At 29.6% G+C, this 26,895-nt stretch overlaps 2 protein-coding genes across 2 annotated transcripts in view; one reads left to right on the top strand and one right to left on the bottom strand.

The window, feature by feature from the left end:
* LOC107168937 (glycine receptor subunit alpha-2-like) lies at nucleotides 1-26,874 on the top strand. The gene is made up of 10 exons (XM_089219914.1): nucleotides 1-320; nucleotides 3,254-3,332; nucleotides 9,099-9,962; nucleotides 14,126-14,312; nucleotides 17,048-17,274; nucleotides 18,871-18,953; nucleotides 19,448-19,582; nucleotides 20,731-20,907; nucleotides 21,001-21,203; nucleotides 23,807-26,874. Exons 1-10 carry the CDS (start codon nucleotides 317-319, stop codon nucleotides 23,984-23,986), a joined length of 2,139 nt encoding a protein of 712 aa, XP_089076040.1. The 5' UTR covers nucleotides 1-316; the 3' UTR covers nucleotides 23,987-26,874.
* Nucleotides 7,455-26,895, bottom strand: part of cpa (F-actin-capping protein subunit alpha) — a 33,253-nt gene continuing 13,812 nt past the window's right edge. The window contains exon 8 of the transcript XR_016190346.1: nucleotides 7,455-7,714. The gene's annotated coding sequence lies outside the window, so the exon portion shown is untranslated. The remainder of the gene's footprint in view (nucleotides 7,715-26,895) is intronic.

The raw sequence follows: 26,895 nt of genomic DNA on the forward strand, positions 1-26,895 counted from the left end.
AAAAATAAAAAAATAAAAACAAAAGTCAACATTATATTGTAATCAGTAATCTAAATTGTATATTTAGGTTTACTAGAGCGTACGCAATGGTATCAGCTTAGTGAATCCTATTATAACCAACGCTTGGGTGTTATTCTATTACACCTGCAAAGGGTCAGCGCCGTGTAAATAATAGTGAAAAAAGAACAGTATACTTTAACCCTCAGTGCCCGCTGTATGTTATGTAACTACTCAATGTGTAAGCTATATTATGTATGCGTTATGATTGTTGTTTGGCGTCGAACGAGTCAAAACATATTCCGCCATTCAAAATGATATGGGTGAGTAGACAGTATATTATATATAATGAAGAGTAGAATTTAGAATTTGTCATATAAAATGTATCACATCATGTACCTCTACCAATACAATTTAATAAGTATGTCGAGTAGTATTCACGTTTTTATTGAAAAACAATTATATTATATTACTGTTTAGTGTAACTACATTTATATGCATATCAAATATGAGTGTTTGTGTGTGTAAAACAAAATAACATCTATAGCTGCTGGTATATGCGTAGGTACCCGTGTATCGGTGTATCGAATTTTTAAAGTCTCTATAGCTATAACACTTTGGTTCTAATCAACTAAAAATGAGAACATAGGTTGAGAATAAGGTAACACAGGTTAAAGAAAATTCAAACTATACATTTGATAACAATTAAAATTGAACACTTTCCGTGTTACTATCCCATATAATATAGTTTTCTAAGTAAGTCTTTAAAACAAAGCCTACGTCAGGCAAACGTATCTATATAAAATATAATATAAGCTTCATTAGCTTTATTTTACATACTTTTATAATATTATTGACGACTTTATTAAAACCAATACAATACCTAACTAGCTACTGTCTCCATATAATATATATGTTGTGGTAAGTACTATATTATTTTACCTATATGCGGCTAAACATATTATATACCAGCAGCAGTCGCCGTAACGATTTTTAATTATTCTACTTAAACCCGTGTCTGTATAGCAGTCTATTAGGTTTATAACTCGGTTTAGGTATAATATGTCAATTTTGAAAACATTGGATTATTTGAATAACATTCTCAGACCATATCTGATTCGATTGCATTATTGAAATGTTTATATAAAACTACGAGTTACGAGTAAGAATAATTGAAATTACCTGTACTACATTGGGTTATCCGTTTTATTAAGTACTTTTTACTCAATGAAAGAGACCTATATCTACAAAGTTTACTAAATTCCTCCTATCTGAACAACCGATCTCAGTTTTTAATATTATAATAACAGGGCTGCGATCTAATTGATATGATTTACCTTTTAAACAATACATGGTTGATTAGTACAAATAAGGAACACATAAGCCGTTAACGATATAAATCCTAAAAATATCAATAAACAACATGATTGAGCACAAAAATCTAAGCAAAGTTGTTTATTTGCATAACATATGAAATATAAAATTACACATACACATATATAATTTATAAAAGTATACCTATAAGTATATATAACTATACTTTATTCTGATTTAATACAAAACAATTTATGATTTTAATACGATTTTTTCTTAATAAATTATAAGTTGTAGGGGGTGAGTATTATTATGCACGTTTTTCGTCATTTTAATAATTCGCCATTCTACCTATATCCAATCAATAGTCTACTTATTAGCACTAATATTTTCCGACATATAGATTTACGACGCATCCCCCCCCCACATTATATTTTGGGAACTGGTACAAAATTAAATCCGGGCCACGAACAATTTTCTAATATATATTGAAGTAATTTTGAATTAATTATTTACATGAATGCTGGGCTCCTCGAAAGTCCGAGCTCCAGTACCATGGATCCTTCTGTTACGACATAGTAGGTATAGTTATAATTTATAACTTATAAATAATATATATGCAAGGTATAATGTGTAGATACTAGATATAGTAATTTTATAGTTTATGACATTTTCAAACATACATGCAAAGGCGTATTTTAGGGGGGCGGAGGGGGCATTCGCCCCACCCCCATCACTCGTATTTTGTCTATATAATACATTGATTTAATTAAAACAATTTCTGTTTGATAAATATCGTAACTATCATTACTATTTATTTGCTAATATTGGCCTAAAATATATTTTTGTAGATTGAAAAAATGGTTACGTTCCAGAATAGGCCAAAATCGCTTAACAGGTTTGGCTTTGCTGCATGTTCACAGGCATATTGTTATATCAGTTGATGATATAATTGACAAATTTTCTAAAATGAAGATAAGGAAAACTGAATTTGTTATTTGAAAATTTCAGTATTTAACTACCTACCAAACTTATGTTGGTATATATTTGCTATATATTATATATATTAAATCAATATTTAATAATTAAATCTGGTACTCATATTTTTATTTATTTACATGAAAAAAAAATTGGTTTCGCCTCCCACCTCCCCCACCATGGTATTCACTCAAATACGCCCTTGCATACATGCACATTAAAAGTGACAACGATGTATAATGTTTTTCAGTGCTCAATAGGTTTGTTATCAAAAATATCGTCCAAGATAATAACAGCGCTCAATAGGATATTATCATTTATTAGTAAATGGATCTCAAATATTTTGTAAAATTACACTCTAAATGAAATTAAATTTTAGAGCCCTGGCCATTAAAATATTACTCAAGTACTTCCTTGAAACTTAAATCCCTAGCTATATATTTATGGTGTGATGGAAGCCTATAAGTATTTTTAAAAACATGTTTCCATGTCTCTGTATCTTTTTTTCGAAATAAAATCATTAGTACTTAGTAATATACTACGATAAAATATAAATTATATAATATACAACTTACTATTGTGATATAATTGTAGCGTACACTATATTATACGTTCCTTATAATAATAATACCTTGTTCGTATTCGTGTATTCTCGCAATTCAACTTATTTACAAAGTAAAATAATTAATTAATTAGTTTTTTGAAATAATATATTCGTTACCATGGCACTGGACAGGTATTTTATCTACGTACATGATGTATTGCAAGTTATCGTTGTACATAATAAACATTTCATCTAACTCAACTGGTATAGTGTGTTTAGGAACGTTCGATATGCACAATATGATTTTATAACATTGTTATGCGAATATTATTCAGTGTACAGGCCGGATAATAATAATAAATAGTAATATATAAGTACATTAAGATTTTGACTTTATTATTATTTTTTTTTTTTTTACAGCGATTCTAATGACAAATTTGTTTTTTCTGTACGGGATTTATGTTCTTCTTATTATCGGTCAGACCGCATTGAGTTCACAGTAAGTAAAAAATACATATTTAATTGTACAGGCTACGTTTCTTAATGGCATCCGTGTCCCAACTCTAAATACTAATATACATACACGTCGGACTATTTTAGTATTATAATAATATTTATATAAATATAAAGTTGGTATGGCTAATTATTTGTTCACCCATACTCGTTTAAAACCATGCATGTACAATTATTGTACAATTACAATGTGACGTTAAACATAGTCGTATAAATCGTAAATGTTGTTCAACATGTAATACCAAGTCGATCTTATTACAATTTAAGTACCTACCATCTTAATGTTTGTCACGACGCTAATTTTTAAATCATAATAAAGTAAACATAAACAAGAAAACGTTATTACACTTAGTATTTACATATACAATTAACGTTTTGAACATTAAGTTCTTGAATAGAATAAAAACAAAAACAGAAACCTAACAAGTCAAAAGAGTTATATAAAAGTAAAACATAAAATAATATTTCCCCCATTAATTTTTACAGCAACAATGTAGTGTTTTAAAGACATTAATTTTCAACAACTAAATTAGTACAGAATTGTTTGAAACATTAGAATATGTAAAATGTAATTCTAATATATTTTAAAACATATGAGTGGCTTACCTATAGTTTATTGTTGGTTCTTACTTTTTTGTAACAAATGTTTATAAAAATAAATTTTATTTGACTATGTCCTAGTATAAGTTTTGACAAAATATTATACAGCTAGTGCTAAACCTACATTGTAAATAATAATAAATTAAAAATTAAATTAATTTTTTTTTTAAGTGAAATATTGATAACTTTTTAGTCACTTCAGAAGAAACATACTCTTTGTAGTCATGTATTTTTATGTACAAAAGTTTGTTTTAAACAAATATATTATTTTTAAGTATCAACATTTGATAATTATTTAAAAATTCAATAAATACAAGTTGTGACACATACAATGCATACTAGATGTAGCTCTTGACTCCTTTAAAACCATCACAAGTATAACACTGATATAATATAATACATCGAACATTTATGTTACGCTTATGGTTAAATACTATTTGAAAATTCAAGAAAAAAATGATAAAAGTATAAATTACAAAGTTTCAATTACCATAGAGGGACATTTTTAATTTATTTTTAAAAAACTCATCAGTTATGTAGAATTGTTTAATATCAAAATAATATTATATAGTAATTTTTGAATTATTATGTAGGTATTTATTTTGGTGTTTTGGGGTGATCATTTGGTAATCATAATTTAAAAAAAACTAATATTTAAGTAATACACGTCATTTAAAACTCATCTAGTTGTTTGTAATGAAATTATAATAGTATATATATTAGACTCTATACTGCAGTGCTTGGGAAATTCCTTTAAAAAAGGAATTTATTATATCAAGTTAATTTTTTTTTATAAAGAAACTAAATCGTTTCTCAACCCAAACTTAATAAAAGGAACTAGTTCTTTTCCTTGTACCTAAATTAAGAACATTTTTCGTACCTCAATTATTTTAAAACTGTATTAATATAATTTGTCGTAACCATTGTTTAATAAATATTCGGCAGTTTTTGTTTTTAACATTTTTAATTTATTTATTTCTTACAAGTTATTTATTTCTTACAAGACCGCTGTGACTGACTTGACAATTGTTGTTAACATTAATATTATCATATTATATAGTTTTATTATATGAGCAAAAACATTATTTGGTTTTGTTTTTAATGCATTTCAATAATTAAATAAATTATGATCAAACGACGTTACAAATAGGCAATTTCAGATACAAGGTAACAACTGTCGCGAGTTGGTGTTTCCGATGTTTTATAAACATCTATAATAATTAATAATTATAATGCGTTAAATGCCAGTTGATATTGGCATATAACATACTTAACAAAACCAACATACATAACCAATACCTAATACTTATATATTTTCCGAGTTCTAATTTATTTAATTAAAAATATATGAACAGACAATTATTATTTATTAGACAGTTTTATGGAATATTTTAACCATCAACTTTTGTTTGTATAGCTCCTGTATTCCTTTAACCTTCATTTGGCCACACTTCATTTGGCGTCACCGCCACTCTTGCATAGTATTATTATTATTTTTATTATTATTATTATTATTATATTTCGTACCCTCGCCATCTATTAATTGTACAAGAGTGTTATTAGACCGACCACACCACCACACTATATTAAAAAGGCTTGTACACCTAATTTCACTGATCTAGCCACATCGCTCTGGCTATGAAAAAAAAACAAAAATGTACAGTTAAATCGCAGTGCGTTAGAGCCAGTATTATTACAGAATATAACAATATTATTAGGTATAAAATAATTTTACAACGGTTTACTTATACATAAGTGTGTACTTCGTTATAATTCGTTTATAAGTTGAGAAAAAAAATTAATAATAGGAAGTTCGTATGGATGTACTGATGTACTAGTAACTATGATAGTGTACACGATATTTAGTTGTTATATATAACCATAATTGGTGGATGGGAATCGAGGCAGATGGGCCTAGTCTCCATGCCCCATGGTTCATTTATCGATGTTAAAATATAGTTATGACGTAAAACGTATAACAACATAGGAAAATAATACGTATATTATATTATAATAATGAATTTATATATCATGTAGGTTTATATTTAGGTTTCTGAATCATATTCATTTTGATACGTAATTAATAACTATACCTTATACTTGGTATTTATAAATTAACCCGGAAACATCTTATTTTATAGCTATAACTAGACCAACGTGACAGAGATTTAGATATATCACTATATCTTTAAGTGTTTTGAACCACGTTAAAAATATATCAAGTGGTAAATCCAATCTATGACTTATGGGTTGTTCATCTAGGACATATTGTGTCTAGTCCATAAGTTAGATTAAGTAAAAAAGAGAAACTTGGTGAAATTTTAAAACTTTAGATTTAAAAATTACATATGCACCTAGCAGGGCTTGCATTCCATAACATATGGATTGCCCACCTGATAATAAATTGCTAGCCTAATCACGAGCTAGTTTCAGTATTTCACGGGCTCCCTATTTGGCACGGAAAACGGTGGGTGGAGTGGCTATAATCAGGGGTGCCATTTAGGGGGGGGGGGCAAGTGCACACCCTGAATTTATTATTTGCTATTGGCCTAGGCGTCACTGATACACGGCCTTGCCACCTTGGCCTTCAGTTTTCCTATCTTTAACTTTATGGTTTAGGTCATAAACTGCTTTTAATGATTGATTTACGAATGATGTATTTTCTATTTTTATTTATATTCTAATTTCAAATATAGGTATCTAACTATTAATTGAATTTATGCGTTAAAAAATTTTAAAATAGTAATAGTTGAATGGTAAGATATCTAGTACCTACCTAAAATATTAATATTAAATTTATTAATTTGTAATATTTTATGTATGAAAACCAAATGTTTTTTTGATAGTAAAAATTGTATAGAAAAAATACGATGAGAAACATTTTTTCGACAATTGGCCTGGTGGTGGGAAAAAATTGGCCTCTTTAATTGCATGTATACACCCTTAAAAAAAACTGAAGTGGCGCCCCTGGCTATAATATAATATTATGATCGAACTTATCCTAACTGACTCACTACCTGATAATAGCAAAGCCTAAACAATGATAGCTAGCGACTTGAAAAGTTCGCAGTATCTTTGTACCGCCATGTAAGTGTGCACTAAGAAAGATTAAAAAAATTTTAAGATTCGAATTTTAAACTTCTTGCACAAGTATTTTGACTTTTTAGATTCATGATGATGGATTTCGAAAACAATTTTCTATAAATATTAGAAAATGTTTAAGTTTTCAACGTTAATATACATCAAGTATTAAATAACGATTTGAACAAAATTAGAAACATAAAGAGTTTGCATTTTTAATATCTTTCAGCAACGAAGTGCGTGGGGTCAGCCAATTATTTGTATTGCTATTAAAGTAATATATTTTACTACCTATCAGATTATTGTAATAGTAACTTTAATATATTTATATTACCATTAATTATTATCAAATTTTGAGCCAATATACTAACTTGCCGACTTGCCGTAAAAAGGTGTAATTAGGTTCGTGGTAAAAATAAACATAACGCAACAGCATAAAATTAATCTAATTGTTTTAAAAGTGTAATTCTGAATATAAAATAAAATAATATAGCTACGAAAAATTTCAAATCCACAAAAATATAATAATAATAGTGGTAATATGGTGTGGTGTCTAGCTTCAATCATTGATGATGTGCGCTGAGTGCCAACACAGGCCTGGTGATCATCCGGGTTTTTTAGTAGCAAATATTTTCCATACATACTATGCGTTCCTAATCGTATCAATGATAACGACTGTTATTATTCCTATAACAGAAAAAACAAGGCAATAAATGTTTTTTAATAACTTTATGATAACTACTCGTATAATGTGAAAAAGATAAAACAGTTTATTTTCCTGTGAGTATTCGAGTGGCTTTGTAAAGCATGTTTTGTCGAAAATTTTATGGAATTTTAGCCTCGAGGCTCAATACTTCCTTAATCCAACCTTGGAATGCTCTTTTATTTCATTAATTATTTTGCCAATTATCTTATATGAATTTTTTTTCAATAATATATTTTTGTTTTCGTGTATAATATACTTAAATCAAATTTTCTTACCGTGATCTAGCGTGGATCGTAAAAATTAATTAACTGATTCTTAACTAATTTAAGTTAGTTTTAACTTAAAACTTAACTTACATTTTTCAATATTAACTTAATGGGTTAAAAATATTAGTTAACATTCCCCAAACCTTGTCAAAATTATTGCAAACTGCAACAACGTTACAAAATATTTTACCTATTGAACAATTTGTGTCTTCGCACAATCAAACAATTAGTTATGAATTCTTCACAATTAATAAAATATAAATACCTACTGTTATACACATCTGTGATTTATCGTTACTTATTATTATCATTTATCACGCCTTTTTTCTCTAAATCTAAAACTTAACGCCTCCAAGCACTACACTATAGATGCACCTATGAATAATATTTCAACAATTAATGCTGTTTAAATATTATATAAAAATTAAATCTACCGATAACCGTGAAAAAAATGTTCAAGCATTAAAGTGACTTCAACCCATCATGATTTTACCACCCAAAGATTATTGTGTATTATTAAAATATACATCGATTCAAAAGCAATCATAGTTGTGAACGTTCGACATCATTGCCTCCTTCTCATGATAATAAATCGTTACACATTTTTGAAGTGAAACTTCTTTACAGAGGCTACAGCAGGGTTAAAAACTGAATAATTTCTCGTCACAACACTTTTCCGGAAAAATCTGTTTTGACGGTTGATTTTAATATATCCACATATCGTACAGTGACAGAACCGATGAAATCCATTTTTGTTTAACCTCACTAACAGTTTTTGGTCGGGTAGACAAATACTTTGTATTTTAGGTATCTCAAGACACGAGAGTCGTAGCGATTTGGAATTTTGACTATCCCTCATCCCCATAAGATTAAAACTAGAATCGATTGAGCCCATCTGGGTTTTTCTCATCGTAGATCGATGGGACACAAACGGCAGTCAACATGTGTTGGTTTAAACCTCGTGGAAACAAAGAACAAAGAAGTTTCACTTCAAATACGCGCGTATATACTCTCAGCACGCCTTCTTTTTCATTAATTCAGTCTACGTCTACTACGCCGCTTATATATTTGCCTACTATGCAGGTTTGCGCGTTTACAGGAAATATCGGCACTGTTACGCGCGGCATCACAAACGATCCGCCAACCCAATATTCAGATACCGGCCACAGTTGTCGGAGTGCGCATCGCCGTCCTCCACCGTGGTCTCCTCCGCCGCCGTCTCCAACTACGATGGCTGTGAAGAATCGCGACAACAGTCGACCGAACAACCATCGGGACAGCGGAGGTTACCAGCACCGACCACGACGCCATCTCTACTACCGTCATTATCAACACCACCTCCACCTCGACCGCCGATGCACACCGACGGCTGGCCACCAAGCCACAGGCTACATAAAAATCTGTTGCTGGTCACCGGGCAGGTGCATCACGAGTTCATAAGCGAGTGCTCTGTCGCGGAACAGACGCGCAACCTCCACGAACTCGACTTGATGCTCAAGCGGAGGCCCGGGCCGTTTGGCACCAGTGACTTCGTGATGGTCCAAGTGGGCACAGGCTGGCGGCTCAACGTCCAGGTACTGGACGTACTAGTCGACAGGCTGGGAAACGTATCCGTGTACTCGGACAAGAAGTTCTATAGCAAAACGATGACCAAACACTGCCGGAACATCGGTGACCGGTGCACACTGCTCACCAACCTAGTGCCCGTCATCGAGCAGCTGGAACTGCGACAGGAATTCATCGACGGCGGTGGTGGTAGTGATGGTGGTGGTGGTGGTGGTGGTGGCAGCAGCATGTACGACCCCGACTGGATTCCGGTACCCGCCGTGCCGCCCCTGCCCCGCAACTTCACCGGCGACACCGAGAAGCAAATTGAATATCTGACATGGCGACTATGCGTCCGGGACAGGCGTCAAAATTTCTACTACAAACTCAACCAGGACTCGCTACGGTCTCCCTTGAGGTACACGCAACGCTTCGGGCACAACCGCCACCCGCAACCCAATACCCGCTTGACCACCAACCCACCCACTCACACACACACACAGACACCCACGAGGGGTAGCGTGAATGTAAGTACTGCAATCGAGTGCACATGCAACACGCTTAGGAGAGAAGGATAAAACGTTTATAGATGCTTACTGCAATTTTAACAATTCAAATTAAATATTTTGATTATTTTCTGCAACAGTCGAAATCACTGTCCCACACTAAGACATTACATTTTCACTATAAATAATAATATATACAATATACATTAAACGGCTCACACCACCCACAATTTCTTTATAACTACTATAGGTTTGAATGTAGCCAAATTAAGGGTCAATGACGCAATGGAACCAACAATTGTCACTGTCCACCGCCATCAACTAAAAAAAAATGAATAATTAAGGTAAAATGTTTCTTTTTTAGTCCACAATGTTTCTAAAAACGATGATTGTTTTATTTAATGAGCGAATGCAGTGCAGGAGTAGCCAGGATTTCTACAAGGGGAGGGGGCAAAAAAAAGTTAAATAAATAACATTCCAATAACAGTATTTTTAATGTTCCAAATATTTACGGTGTTTTGATAAACAATTAACATTACATTTTTTTTAATTTTAACTCCCAACCGGTACATAACCAAAATTAATAAATTAACGATTATTTTTTTAATATTATATGATACGGCCTATGGAGGGCATGGCCCCTGTGGCCCCCTTGGCTACGCCACTGAGCCAATGATAGATTGTTTCCTGATGGAAAATTCAATAATAGTAAACAAATATTTAAATTGTATAAGAGGTGATTCGTCTTGAAAATTTGCTAAAGATCTAATTAAAAGTTAATATTAAAATAATCTAACATCACGATTTTAAATTATAAATTATTTTTAAAATGTCATTGTAATTAAATAGCTAAGAAAATCAATTTTTTTTTTTATTTACATAATTACTGTAACACATAATATTTTTTTGGATACCTAAGCAGTTTAAATTTTGCCATCCATCAAAAATTGCCACCTAGAGCCAATTGCACCTTGGTTATGCGGTCCTGAATTATGTAGAGAGGGAGAGAGCTCATTAGAGTGGCGTCATTTGTGGTAGGACAGGGTGGGTATTTCCCCCCTTATCATTAACGGGTTGCAAGTCTGCTATAAATTCATATTTCAAATTATTTCATTATTAGCTGTTGACATGTTTTTTGCTATAAAGACTAGAAGATACACAATTAATGCCTAGCATCTATCATTCTATCTATCTAAGTAACACTTTAAAAACATAAATTAATAATAAATATTTCATAATTTATTGTATATTTTGTTTTATTTTTTTAAAATACATTTATACACGTCATATTTAGTGTAAATAGAACATCAATTGAAGTAAAATTATTTTCAAAATAAGTCATCATAATATAATATCTATAATAGGTTATATTGGGTATCCCTTTACAATCTACTTAGTACACATTATTATATATATATATAATAATATGTATTATTTAGTCATTGTTATCCTTCAAAAAGTGAGTTATTAATGCCTTATCTCAGATAACCATGATAGTAAATAACATGTATGAAATTATGTAAAAAGGCTATTTGTATTGAAATGAAAATATATTTGTAATTTAGTTGCTAACGAGTAGTTAAATATTATGGGTTGATCAAAACTTTTTGTCCCTCTTTTCAAAAACTGACATGATACCACTGGCCATTAATAAAAATATTAAAGTAGACTATGTTTTTGACTTAGAAGTTCTCGCAATTTTTTGATATTGCATCCTACACGCCAGCTTATAATATACATATGTAGATTGTTTTCCTTTATTTTCAATTAATAAAAATTGTGCTTTTGCAAAAATGTTTAAACTCGATCTATCAGGTGTGTGTGTGTGTTTTTTTTAATAAATATTATATTCATCAATTTCCCCTTGGATCCGACATCAAACTCTTCCTGTGTGATGTTTTGAACATAAATAATATTTGGAATTAAGCGCCTAGTGTAAAATATGTAAATTGTTGTAAATCGCAAAACAGGTACTATAATCAAATCTTTCAGGACTCATACTTTTAACGAAAAACAGAGTATTTTAAACAAAGGTAAACAATTTTCAGATTTTAAAACGAAATGTACAGAAAAAATATATTTTTACACTACTTACATTGACACGCGCGCGCTCGCTGTTGTTACATGCAACTTTGGACATGACGCCAAGATTTCGCTTGACTACGTTCGACTAACAGTTAAACTGAAAATCTTGATTATCAAGTTGAGCCTATAAAAAATATATCTACTCACTCTTTCTTTTTTACCATGGAACAGTCCCAAAAATTTTAAATTACAGTTTACATACAATAATTAGGTCAATTAGGAATCTTATACTGGTCACTAGATACAATATTTATTATGTAAATGAATAGACTCAGCATAGACATGATTTACGACAGGTCGTTGACTTTTGACATTTAACCACAAAACTAAGGTCTATACGAAAGCGGAATTCCTGTAAAGATCACGAAATTACGAGTAACTATACCAAACTAGATTTTGAATGCATTTATGCTATTAAAATATCTAAAATAAGCTACTTTTAAAAATGAAAAAACTTTAACTATATAGTATAAGTTATTATGCCAGCTCATATTATACGTCATGAATAATGTTATGTTATATAAAATCTCTACAGTTGTGTAGTATATATATAACATAATAATATTTCGGTATACTTACTAACAGTGTATGACTATCATGAACGCAACTTTAAACAAATTATTATATAATTTTATAATTCATAATCATAAACAAAAATTATAACAATTAAAATCATTCATCACATAGTACATTTATATAGCATTAACTATTTTAAATTGATCAGTATTAATTTTTTGTCTAGATAACAAAAACATAATTAACCGTAATCACAGCTAATTATTTTATATTAATTGTCAATAAAAATGTATATAATTACTGATTATTATTAGGGTTCGTGTTCATATCTTATATAATACTAAACAATTTCAGTGCATTTTTTTTTCACTCTTGGAAAGTCAGAACCACGAGCGACACAGCAAATCATCTTCCAGCTAACTTATCTTGCATTAGCTTAAATATAAAAGTGATTGACTTATAATTAAATTTAAATATAAGACTGAACATAACATGTCTCATACACTAGTTTATACTAGTCGATAATCCAATTTTCATGCAAGTTATATTGAGAACCTATAAAATATTACCATTTAAAAATTATAAATTTATCAGAAGAAAATTTGAATATCGTAAAATAATACGTATAAATACAATTATTAATATGGATCATATTTTTGAAATTTAAATGTTCTTCTGCAATCAGCCGCATTATTAGTATTACTTATCGTCCACATTAACACGTCTTTTTCTTACTGAATGCTTTGTAATTTTCGGAAAATTTAGTCGCGGGCATGTTGGCGGTTATAGTTGTTTTTCAAAATAGCGGTAATTATTACAAAAGCTATAAGAATACCCTAAATACTAATGTAATCGGCGATCCAAAATCTCCTACCTACAACAGTAGGAAAACAGTACACGTCAACAAATAGCAAAATAACATTTTGGATTTTCTGACTAGGTATATAGTTAAACTTGTAGCTTACCAAGCTATTTTTTTACTGTTTAGAAAATACATGGAAATGCATATAAATCCGGGCCTCAGTCATCATGACATATTGTAATACGCTATAACTTATAGCCTATAAGCTTATCTCAATTTAGCACACTTGGGTCTCAATAACTGTCTAATTGTACATACTCTACGTATATATAGATTTAGTATTAACATACGTCAGATCGCGATTATAATTGTCTGTGATGTCGTCACATATACTATATATCTATGGAATTTGCCTGAAGAGCTATGCAAATAATAAATGACTGAAAAAATAGTTTTAATCTTATAGTTTCTTGGTTAACTAAACGAAATTTATTAAAGTCAATTACCCTATAGCACCTACACTAAGAACATTTTGTATCAAAACTAAATCATGATCATATTAAAATATGTAGTATTTTGCACAGTTAAAAAAAACAAATTATTAGCCTTCCAATTCCTTCTTATTTCATTTTCGTTTGTCGATAACCACTGTGTACAAATGATATGTTTCAGTGATCAGAGTGATATCGCTGAGAGTGACAATGTCGTCTTCGAAACCAGCTTGTCACTCACTGACATACTACCGATCAATCCAAAGAACTACGACAAAAACCGTGCGCCAAAAGTACAAGGGCAACCGACTATTGTATACTTCCACGTCACCGTTCTGTCTTTGGATTCCATTAACGAAGAATCCATGGTAAACCTAAATATAAACGTTACACGACTAACGCTACAACGTTTACTGTGAATTATCATATCTTCCATGGTTCATATGCAATTATATACAGGCTTCATATGTTTTGAATGAGGGGAGCTAAGGGGACTATAGCCCCTCAAAATATTTTTTAGCTCCTCTGTGCATTATCTTAGTCGCGTCAATAAAATATATTTTGGTGTACCCAAAATATTATAGGCCCATTACCCCATATAAATATATAACGTCATAAGTAAGGTGATCTCCTATTCCTTGGACCAAACCCACTATAATACTATATACCTAGTCATATTAAAATGACAATCATTAACAAGCAACTAGCACGGGCGGCTTTCATTTGGGCGAATAACCCAAAATAACATATCGTTTGGGCGAATTTAAATACATCATTTGGGCGAAATGTACACACACCCCTAATTTATCTAATACATCGTTTGGGCGAGCCGAGTTATTAAAAAAAAAAAATTGTTATATAATATAATTCCTAAAAAATAATTTATAAAATTATGACTAATTATCACAATATTATTATTATTATTTTTTTTTTTTATTTTAGAACCATCAGCTTAAACTATTACAGTTCGACAATTACATATCACAATATTATATTTAGTCATCATATTGATTATAATTTATAGACTATATAATATACGTTTTCCTTCCCATTTTTAGAGACTTAGGACTCTCAGTTAATTCTAATTGGTATATGGTTAAAAATGTGTTATGTTGTAATTGTCATATATAATTTATTATCTTATAATTTGTTATTAGTATGGTACCTCATATCCATTATATATTCTCATATAAATTGTCATATTGTCATAATATTTTATTAAAAATAGTACCTAACTAGTTTTTTTAATTTTAACTCATATTTAATATGATCGTATTTATTATATGTTAAATATAACATGTTACTTCCCTATTATTATTCAATAATTTATAAATTCATCTAAACGATCGGTTAATTTCTCGCCCAAATGATACAGCTCTACTCAGGTAAATTTTGGGTTATTCGCCCAAATGAATGACGCCCACTAGCACGAAACCCTGAATATAATATAAATTAATGATTGCATGTATATAGGTACATATGTAGTGTAACAGGTTAGGAAATCTCACTTTACGAGAGTGCTAAATTCCCGGTTTCTTAAAGTTAATACAACACTATTATATTATAAATAATAATTTCATATAGGTACAATTTATAAACGGTAACTAGGTGCGGACAATAAATAAATAAAAATGAACAGTATATAAACAATTATAACTGTAAAAACATATGTTTAGGAACCTAAAATTATTAAGTAAATCTTAAAAATATTTTTTAGCATAGGAAAATCTGTTTCTGGACTAGATACATAATAAAATGTTTCTGACCGATTTTTCGAAAGTTTTCGTTGTCATGGTTACTTATTAACAAAAAATACTTATAAATATGGTACCTATATTTATTTATTTATATATATTAGTATATTATTTGTAGAGGATAAATATCGAATAACGTGATATGTTTTCTACTCCAATGGCAACAAGCTTACTTTATTACTTATAACAAAGATAAAATGATACGTAATATTTGATGTATTATAAATGCATTTACGCTGTACGCCTGTATCTACAAGATAAAGGCTGTAGTAGTAAGATCACTTTTAACATAAATTATAGAGGACAATATTTTTTAGAGTTTGTCATATCAGTTTTATATTTCATTATTAATATTACTTTATATTAAATTTTAAAAACAAAATAAAAAAATTGTGAATTTAAACGGATATAAATAGTATTTTTAACAATTTTAAAATTTGTATTCGAAAACATTTTTATCACGGGTGATTTCACTCTAATAATAACATATTATAAAAAATTATGTTCATGAATGCATTTTATCTATTTTGTAAGTAGACCAGAGAAAGAAAACAAACAATGCGCTAATATCCACTTAAAGAAAATAGGTACATATATAAAAACCAAATGTCATGGTAAAATATTTTAATTTTTCTATTTTACACTAAAAACTCATACAAATATGTACTGAAAATTAATAAATTCATCCAAAGATGCTATAGAATTCAAAGAAAAATTTCGCTTTTGAAGTAGGCATTTACCTATCTATTACATTAAACAAACTATGTTTCTACTTTATATACATTGTCCTAAAACGCAACTAAAAATAATGTGCTTATAGAATTTAAATCTATAGACTCCTGGGATCTAGGTATTTAACTATTATTTAAAATTTACTTAAATTAATAATTGTTATTTTATTGTTTTCAAAAATCCGTATGTTTATATTCCTCAAATAAATAGATTCCAGCAATGTTAAATATACAAACAATGATGTGTTCATGTGTGTATTCTTGAATAAATTTACAAATTGGCCAAATTAAAATTGATAAGATTATCACGTAACACGCCAAGTGATAATTAGGTGATATAAAACATCCCAAGTCTAAAATAATATTATGGATTATCTGCTGAAAGTAAATTTTTCATTTTACGCACTTGTAAGACAGAGACAACAGAGGCCAATGTTACGTCCTCTTAAGTGACATGTGATATGTGACTGTTTAAAGGCGTGGAACTGTAGGAAGAGAGGTTGTACCTATCTATATCTTCTATGTTATAAAACTAACCTAATTCTATAGCAAACTACGTGTTTACCCATACCTACAACAGTAGTAAAGACGTATAGGTAACGAGGTTTTTGATTCTAGACGTACGTGGCGGACATATTCTTGGCGCAAAGCTGGCGGGATCAAAGACTTCGACTTCCGGAAAACATGAGCGAAGACTACCGCATACTGGACGTCGAATGGTTGCACGACATATGGCGACCCGATTGTTTCTTCAAGAACGCGAAAAAAGTCACGTTCCACGAAATGAGCATACCCAACCATTACTTGTGGCTGTACCACGACAAAACATTGCTGTACATGTCAAAGTACGACGAATCGCAGAATAGAAACAAACGGGGATGAAAAAAAGAGCAAAACCCATGTTGTGTCAACCCCAAAAGTTTCTGATGTTTCTCATAACTCATTATGTATATTATATTATATTACGTGAAGTTTAACTTTGTGCAGGACGATTTACCAAGTACGCTCATTGTTCGCCCAATTTTTCTTTTTCAATGCGTATGCATTTATTAAAAATCTGACTTTTAAAATTGTTAAATATAAATAATACACTTAAATACCATATTTACAGATTCATGAAATTTTTTTGTTGGTAGATAGGTACAACATAAAATAAAAATTCAAACGAGTAAGTAGTTTTTGAGTTATTTATAATTGTGTGCATAATAGGTCCATGATAATAGATTTGGAAGATTTGCGAGCAATGATGGTAATATGAATAATTTTCTTTTAATATTTTTTAATGCATTAATATTTATAATTCATAAAAATAGTCGAAGTTTAATAAATACTCGATCCGATACCTATAGTATACATCTATTTTTTATTGTTGTAAAACCATTTTTAATGACTTAATATAAAAAGCTACATACGTAACCACTTAACTGTATAGGAGTTCTCATCATTGTGATCACTGTAATGAGTGTAATGTATGTGTTAAATTCGAAAAATTCGAAAATGAAAATGTCTTAATGACTATTGATATGCAGATATATTAGCTGAATATCACAGCTTCGTCCGTGTAAGTTTTTTCCGTGGCAAATAATATTCATAAATTATAGGCTGTATATATGTAGGTGTATCACGGTTCAAGTGTATCTCAGTTTCAGTGCAGCTTAATAATCACAAACAAATCATCGTCAGTGTACCTACCTAGTTTTGTCTACCACTAGTCGTGGATTGGATTTAGTACTTGGTTTAAACTTTAAACTGCTTACTCCATAAAACAATAAGAATTTTAAAATATGGTATTTAAATGTGTTATTTGAAAATTCCAAAATTCATAATTTGAATTTATTCATATTTATTTATAGTCAAATGAAAAAAATGGGGCGAGGATGTTTGGTGAAATGGCAAATCATCCTTTACATTGTTTTTTTCTCACAACTTACTTAACGGCGTATTCAGCGGCATATCCAGAAAAAGGCTAATTAAGGAGCATCAACCTCTTCCATAGGCCATATTATTATATACATTTTATATAGTAAAAGGCCAAGTACAAACCATGATATTTCTGAAAACGGTTTTGAAAAAACATTTTGCATGCATATAATCAATTATTTGTAGAGGTTATTAGTTTATTCGGTTACGGGATATAGTAATAATAACATAGTATAAGGCACTATAAGCTATAAAGTAACAGATATCAAATTCTGATTTACTTTGTTTAGACCCCCCCCCCCCCAATTGAAAATTCATAAGTACGCCACTAGGCGTATCTGAAACGCATTGTGATAATAAAGTCAATTGTTAAATTAACAATAATTATAGCCTAAAATAGACAAAATTGCTCTTATTTCGTCAAACGCATGTTTCCACACATTTCTCTGTGGACGGTGACCCGCGTTGGTTTACGCTTTATGACTTTATGATTTTTAAGCGCATATTTTTCTTCCCACTAGATTGACGTTGGTATTATCGTGTGCAATGAAATTTGAATCGTATCCACATGACACACAGATATGTTCTATGATGATCGAAAGTCGTAAGTGACAAATACTACTAATTAATAAAATAATATACGTACAGATACGAGTATATTATATAGATGTAGTGACCTACCTAATAAGTATTATTTGACTGTGGGTACCTACATATTTTATATTTACTAACGCATCTATAATATTCCAATAAAATTGTAACTGATAAATGATAAATTTATAAATAGTTATATTAAAGTTTTATTTTACTATTTGTTAGTAAGTAGTTAAACATAACACCGATGGACTTGTATAAATTATTATAGATTTGCATTATGCATCCATTATTATAACACCTTTGAGAAAATATGCTGCTCAGTACTTGGTATATCTATGGTATTATTAACTATTAAAACAGTTTTGAATTATATCGTGTTTAAATATTAATTAATCTAGTAATTAACATAAAACCTATATATACCTATAGTATTTTTGCACCAACTATAATAAAGATAGGTACTTCAGTATTTGTTATATTTTACTAATATCTGACTTTCAGTGTCTCACACAACTCACGATTTGGTTTTTATATGGAATATGACAGATCCATTGGTGGTAAATCCAGATATCGAGTTGCCTCAACTCGATATATCAAACAATATAACTACCGATTGCACAATAGAATACTCAACAGGTGTGAAAAATATAATACTATGAATTAATATGTGATTAAGGGGACGCTACATCCCCATGTGCTGTCTCCATCTTACAAGTGCGTAACATACCAAATTTTACGCTCAGCAGTTCACATTTATAGCTCTGTTAATTTACAATTTAAGGTGAATTTACCTCTTAAAAAAAATTAAAGGCATCTAATATTATTATCTATGGCGTTACATGGCATTTTTATTATATTTTAATTTTAAAGCGAGTTATGTGTATTTTAAAATTGTAAATTGTTTGTATATCTTAAAATACTCATAACTCACTTTAATATCAAAATGTAATAAAAATCCAGGTGATGCTCTAGATCAAGGATAATCGAATTTTTATGAACACATGTCAACACTACGGGTGTGACGTCCTCTTAACACACACGTCATATTTATTACCTACATTGATATAGGTACATTAATCGACATGGATTTTGAGATAATGCACTAAAACATATTATAATTACATAATAATAGTCAGAAAAATATCCTAATATCAATCTATTTACTCTTTAATACTGTTTTAGTAGTCACTTAATAGTGTCTTAGCTTAATAAAAAGTTTAATTCGTAATAAGATTATAAGAAGCTCTGAAATTTGAAAAGAATTATTACTTTGCGAGAGCTTTGTCCAAAAAAAAAATTAAATCGAAGGGATCAAAATAAATTTAATTTTTCTTTGTTTTACTAGATTTTCAAAGAAACAATAATTTCATTCGTTATAAAATCAAGTTTCATTAGATTTCAAGTTGAATATACTAATATATTTTGTAGAGACAGCTGTTGTCATCATACTTATTTCTTAACTATACCTAGCCAGTAGCTACAGCCTACAATAGACAATAATGCAACAGTTATAGGTACCTGCGGCTTGTTTCAAAAATGATGTTTTGAAACTACATATTTAAATGGATAAAAATTGTTTTCTGTAAGTCAAATGGGAATACACCTCGGTTCGATAAGTATATTTCTCACTAAAATGATGTTTTTTGCAATCGCGTATTTCATCATAGTATAGATATTAGATAGGTACCCGTATCTACATAATTCATAGAAAATTTCAGATACGTGGGACGTAGGACAGTTCAATACATTAAGTATCTTATTGTTAAATTATTAATAATTTATAGGGAATTTCACATGTTTGGCCGTGATGTTCAATTTACGAAGACGATTAGGGTACCATTTATTCCACACGTACATTCCATCGGCGCTCATCGTTGTCATGTCGTGGATTTCGTTTTGGATAAAACCCGAGGCCATACCAGCTAGAGTGACGTTGGGTGTGACTTCTCTATTGACACTTGGTAACGTTTATACTGATCAAATCAATCAGATCAATAAGTAATATTAATCGTAAAAGCATTTATTTAAAAAAAAAAACAATAATTTTCACGCAGCCACTCAAAACACTCAGTCACAACAGTCTCTGCCACCTGTATCATACGTAAAAGCTATCGACATATGGATGTCTTCGTGTTCGATTTTCGTTTTTCTGTCCTTAATGGAATTCGCCGTCGTGAATAACTACATGGGACCGGTGGCGACCAAAGTGATGAAAGGATACTCAGAAGAAGACATCCGAGGAGGCGACGATTTCAAGGTATATACACCAATGCTCAAAATGGACTGGAACGCAACGGAACGGCGTTCTGGTTCGTAAAATATTAGCTTTTGCGTCCATTCCAGTTGGTCTTGATTAGCATTTAAGATTTCTGGATGATAAAAATAATATTGAAATATTGAAATATTAAATTAAATTGCCACTCCGTTAGACATTTTTGAAAGTATCACAATCAAGGGTATTTAAATTATCAAATTTGCTTCTGACAAATGATATATATTAGACTGGGACGTGAGGATTTTAGTTTTTTTTTTTTTGGGGGGGGGAGGTCGAAGTAAATTTTACTACAATTCCATACAAGATTTATGCATAAAACATTTTATCTTGTTTTTATATGCTGGCAAATGAAAACCTTTATGATACAATACAATAACCTATAATTATTTAATATAATAACCAATTTCTATTATATAAATTTTCTACTTTTTTGAGCCATTTTATACAATACATGGTCTGTAGAGATAGATAACTTCCCAATTACTGATAGAAGAGCTAGTTCTGTTAAACGCTCACATCCAATCATATTACAAAGCAATGAATTTTTAGTGCTTTAGTGTTGAAAATGAACGTTTAACTTCTGTTGTAGAAACAGGCAAAACTGCCAATATTTTATGCTTGGGTAAAATTTTGCATCACATGCATCCAAATTATCCATCATTTCAGTAAGTCCTTTCTATATTTACCCATTTTACACACCATAATCAAAATTCAGACCCAATACTTTACCTATACTCGCATACCTATAGTTCGTAAAATTTTCCATTCCGGGCTCTAGTGTACACAGACCGAATTTAAAATGTTAAAAATTATAACTTTGATTGATTTAATTTCCCTGCCCAATAAATCAATAGTTGGAAATCAATAGTTGGAAATTTCGAAATATGTACCTACATTAACTAAAATTCTTATTTATACTATAAGTATTACGTACCTACTTCACAACCTAATAAGATGGGGACAACATACACGGATAAAACATCCTCAAGGGGATCCAACACTCAACAGTTCCGTTTTTTTAGAAAAAAAAACGCATTCTAACTCACTGTTTACTCCGATAATAACTATTAAAACACATTTTAATTTATTATTAAGTCTATTTTGATATTAAATTCTTAGACAACGAGAGTAGTAATCGATACGCATTCATTCACATACTATTCGAGTACACAATATAATACATGTATTAATTATATATATTATATATTCTAAAAATAAAAAAACGAGGGGCTAAAAAATGTTCGGGGGAGGGACTATAGCCCCATTTGCCCTTTATTATCTCACCATTCTACGCTTATGCACACATCGTTTTAAAAATGCTTAAAATCAAAAGTCGCAAAATTTTATATTTTATTCAGACCTAATTGAGTACCTACCCTCACACTGACTTGAGCTTTACACTAACAATGATTTTTAAAACCAATTTTATGTTAGATATTTAGTTCAACTTAGGATCCTTTGAGCCACATTATTAACTTAATAATTTAGAAAAAAATCTCATTTAAAGTGTTGAAAAATAAATCACGTATTTTTATGATTAACACACAAGTTGGAGAATTCAAAATAGACTTCATAGTAAATTCAAATGTTTTCAAAATTATTATCGGAATACAACTCAAGTCAGAACGTTGGGACGTATAGAATATAATAGACCTATGTTTCTACAAAATAAAAAAAGCGGAAGAATGGAATACCCTTATACTTAATATAAATGATTTAAAAAATAATTTTATTTAAAAAAAAGTTATTTTCTTACAAATAGATTTTTTTAACTAGTTAAGTAACCGAAAATATTGACTTATAAAGTTGCAACACTTAACTTTTAAAATACAATGATATTATACAGACTAGGGCTATCTCCCAATATGCGGTCTACCACAAAAATATGCGGTCTACCAAAATGGACGTGGTCTACCGTAATAATATTAAAGTAATAAAGTACAATTTAAGTATAATTTTAAGTATAAAAAAAATTTAATTTATTTAGAATCCACAAAATTATCTACCATAGTAATATTAAAAGTATAATAAAGTATAATTTAAATTATAAAAAAAATTTTATTTATTATTTATTAAGGATCTACAAAATTATCTACCGTAATAATAATAACAAGGTAGTAAACCATAATCTTGCAGGTATTTTACAGTAGATTCTTCGGTTAAAAAAATTTTATAAAATTCTTTAACTAGCATTTTAAAAAACTATTTTTTCAACTCAAAATTTAAAAAAAGTTGTAGGTATTACTACAAACGACACTAAACCAACTAATCCAGTAACCTGTATTGTTATACCTACCTATATGATAAAATATATATTGTTATGAAAAACATATAAAACATAAAATTGGTAGATAATAAATATAAATGATGCGGGATTCCCAGCTATATAGGTAGAACACATAACATTGATAGACCGCATACTATACTCATATTTATAGTTACGTAGCACACAAAACGGAGGTAGACCGCATATTGGGAGATAGCCCAGACTAGTTTTGACTTCAAACCTCGTGTGGGCATGGGCATACGTAGCGTCCGTGCCTATATATTTACGCGTATTAATAATTTTTCAATTTTGATCTTAGGAACTGGACCCAAAAAACCGAAGTCCGATTAGAAGTGTGGCCACTGTGGCCGCGGCACCGCAGTACCCGACTTTCTGCAACGGCCGTGCAATCGCACTCTACATCGACAAGTTCTCACGGTTCTTTTTCCCGTTTTCATTTTTTATTCTCAACGTCGCCTATTGGACATCATTTTTGTAAGTGAGGCGCCTAGCCTACGGAGTTTTGCCTTATCTGACTTAATACGATGTATAATATTCGTCACATAATACATTACCGTGTAACGACACAGCGTATGCATACATCATCGCTGATGTGCATTATTGTCACCGTCACACGCAACGCACTATAACGACGATGCAAAACGACTAAATTTCACTATTTTATTGTTACTTGAGTTACTTCTCTTTATGAATCTTAGGAAACTTTAGTATATACATTATAACTATATAGAAACGCTGGCGTGGCGATGAACTTGACATTTTTTAGAGGCTACCTAAGGGCTAAGATTAACATTCCGTTCACCTGCAAGCACTGATAAAGGCATTATTAATTTACTGTAATTTTTTTTTTCCAATTAAGTACAAGTAATAATTACTAAAATACTAGTTGACACTAAATTATCACCTTTTGGCTACCCCCACCAATCAACGGCCCTTAAGAACTCGATTACCTTCGACCTCTTAGTCACGCCGCCATCAAATACATGTTAGCTCTATCTACCACAACAATGCCTACTATTAATATTTTTTTTTTTTAGTATATATCATATTATAATATTAAATTGCTGTAATAAAATATTAATATGTAATCGATTGATATATTTATAATTTGCCTATACTATACACGTTTGTTTAATGATATATAGTTGTGTGTGATTGAGTTATATAGATAGATATATTACTTATATAGCCGTTTAAGTTAAATAATATTACTTTCCATTGATATATTGATGATGTACAAATCTATATGTAGTATAGGTAAACTACCTATATCTACAAATTTACAATCATTTTAATAACCGTTTATAACGACATTTAAAAGCTGGAAAACTCAGTTTATCTGAAGAATCGTTGGTAATATAAATTAATAATTCGTACAAACATAGTTACACAGGGCTCAGAATTTATAAAATATGTACATAAAAATTTTAAATATCCAAAAAAAATTAATTTTAAATATGTTAATCATTGGAATGTTCCACTATATCAGTATTACGTTTCATAAAAATACATTACGTATTATTAAAGAAATGTGGTGGAAAATTTATTGAATAAAATAATTAATTAATATTTAATAATACATCGTTAAAATAACGTATCAGCAGATAATCCATTAAACATAAGACATTTATTATAATTTCAGAAAACCTTTTTGTACATTTTTCTCTTATAACATGTTAATTTTTAAGCCGTTACAATAGGACATTTTTTTGGAGAAAAAAAGGAATGTATTATTTTGTATTGTATTTTTTTAGATTCTTGACTCTTAAGAATCACATTTTTAATATTAATTTCCTAAACAGAATATTATTTAGATTAATTCGATCTATACAAATACACTTTTGGTAAAATAGTATAGTACATATTACAATAATAGTAAAATACCTACCTACCTAATAAGTGTCGAGAACTCATGAACCAGATAAACGTCAAAAATTCGATTTCTATGTATTGGTGTACCATGTAGGTACATTTTACATACTTAAAATATATTCTGATTAAAATAAGAAATTAAAAAACCATGATGATTAAAAAATAGAAAAGAAAAAATGTTGTTTTTAATGACTTATTATATAAAACAATAAAACAAATATTTTTAAATAAATGTTAATAGGTAGTTTTGAAATAATAATGAGTGTCTTACATTAAATGGAACACTGGTACTCGTCAAGTACATAGTCACATAGATTAATATTAATGGACTGCACATTCCCTATATCTTAACTTGCAATATATTATGTCTATGGTCAAGCCATATTAACGATACAAGCCTACAATAACCAATATTAAGAGGACGTCACACCCGCATGTTTTTACTCCGTCTTACAAGCGTACGACATGGCAAATTTTAGTACGCCAGTTTCAATAGTTTAATTTTTATATTACAGAAAATTTACCTTACGTTATGACCTTTTTGAAATTGTACATTTTATTATTTTAAAATCACTTAACAATTATAATAATATCATTAAAAATCTACTTTAGGCCTTAAATAATAATCTAACTTTTTAATTGTATAATAGGTCAATTCATAAAAACAGGTGAAAGAAAATTTGACATATGATACGTGTGTAAGACGGAGAAAACACATACAAGGTGAGACATCCTCTTAAAAAGTTTTGATATAAAGAAAAAAGTTATCTTTTTGCTATACTTAGCACAAACTTTGAAATAATTAAGAATAAAATACACTTAAGTAGTAAAAGGAAAACATAAATGTTTTGTAAATAAAAATTTAAAAATATGCATCGTTTTTCTGAAACTGGCAAACGATAAATTTTGGATCTTTGTTGTTAAACCCATCCTTTAATTATTATAGGTACTATAATAAATAAAATGAATTTCTAACTCGATCTGCTATACATCAACAGTAGGAAAGTATATAGAACATACAACCCCCACAACTTAAACTTTAATGTAGATAAGTTTATATATATATATAAGTATATTTATTTATGAATAATTTAAAAAATGGATTTTTATTGTGGCTATAATGCTATAAGATTTTGTCATCCTCACCAGTGTCGTAATAAACGGTTTCTATATTAAAATTGTATTGTACTTTAAAATATATGTGTGCTAACACAATCATTGTTTCTAACTCATCTTTACTTTAAAATAACTTAAAGTTACATTACTAGAATAATATATTAATTAATAATAATAATAATAATAATAATATATACATCATCTTATATTAAGTAACTACTATTTTAATGAAGAAAATATGGATAATTAATAATGTAGTGAAAGAATATTGTAACATGTTAACTATAATTGTGTATACAAATGAAACAATTATTTGATAAAAATACATTTCGTACTTAATTAAGCAATAAATTCAGTTTTTAACATTTAACTCCTCTTTGTGTAAGCGTAGTAATGTAA

Source organism: Diuraphis noxia, unplaced genomic scaffold, assembly GCF_037042655.1.
Source record: "Diuraphis noxia isolate RWA-SAM2 unplaced genomic scaffold, SU_Dnox_SAM2 contig0001, whole genome shotgun sequence".
Lineage (NCBI taxonomy): Eukaryota > Metazoa > Arthropoda > Insecta > Hemiptera > Aphididae > Diuraphis > Diuraphis noxia.

What these genes read in the sequence shown, in the direction of transcription:
- LOC107168937 (XM_089219914.1), top strand. An exon ending in TTCTATGATGATCGAAAGTC is followed by an intron (nt 18,954 to 19,447) that starts GTAAGTGACAAA and finishes TCTGACTTTCAG; the next exon opens with TGTCTCACACAACTCACGAT. An exon ending in GAGGAGGCGACGATTTCAAG is followed by an intron (nt 21,204 to 23,806) that starts GTATATACACCA and finishes TTTTGATCTTAG; the next exon opens with GAACTGGACCCAAAAAACCG.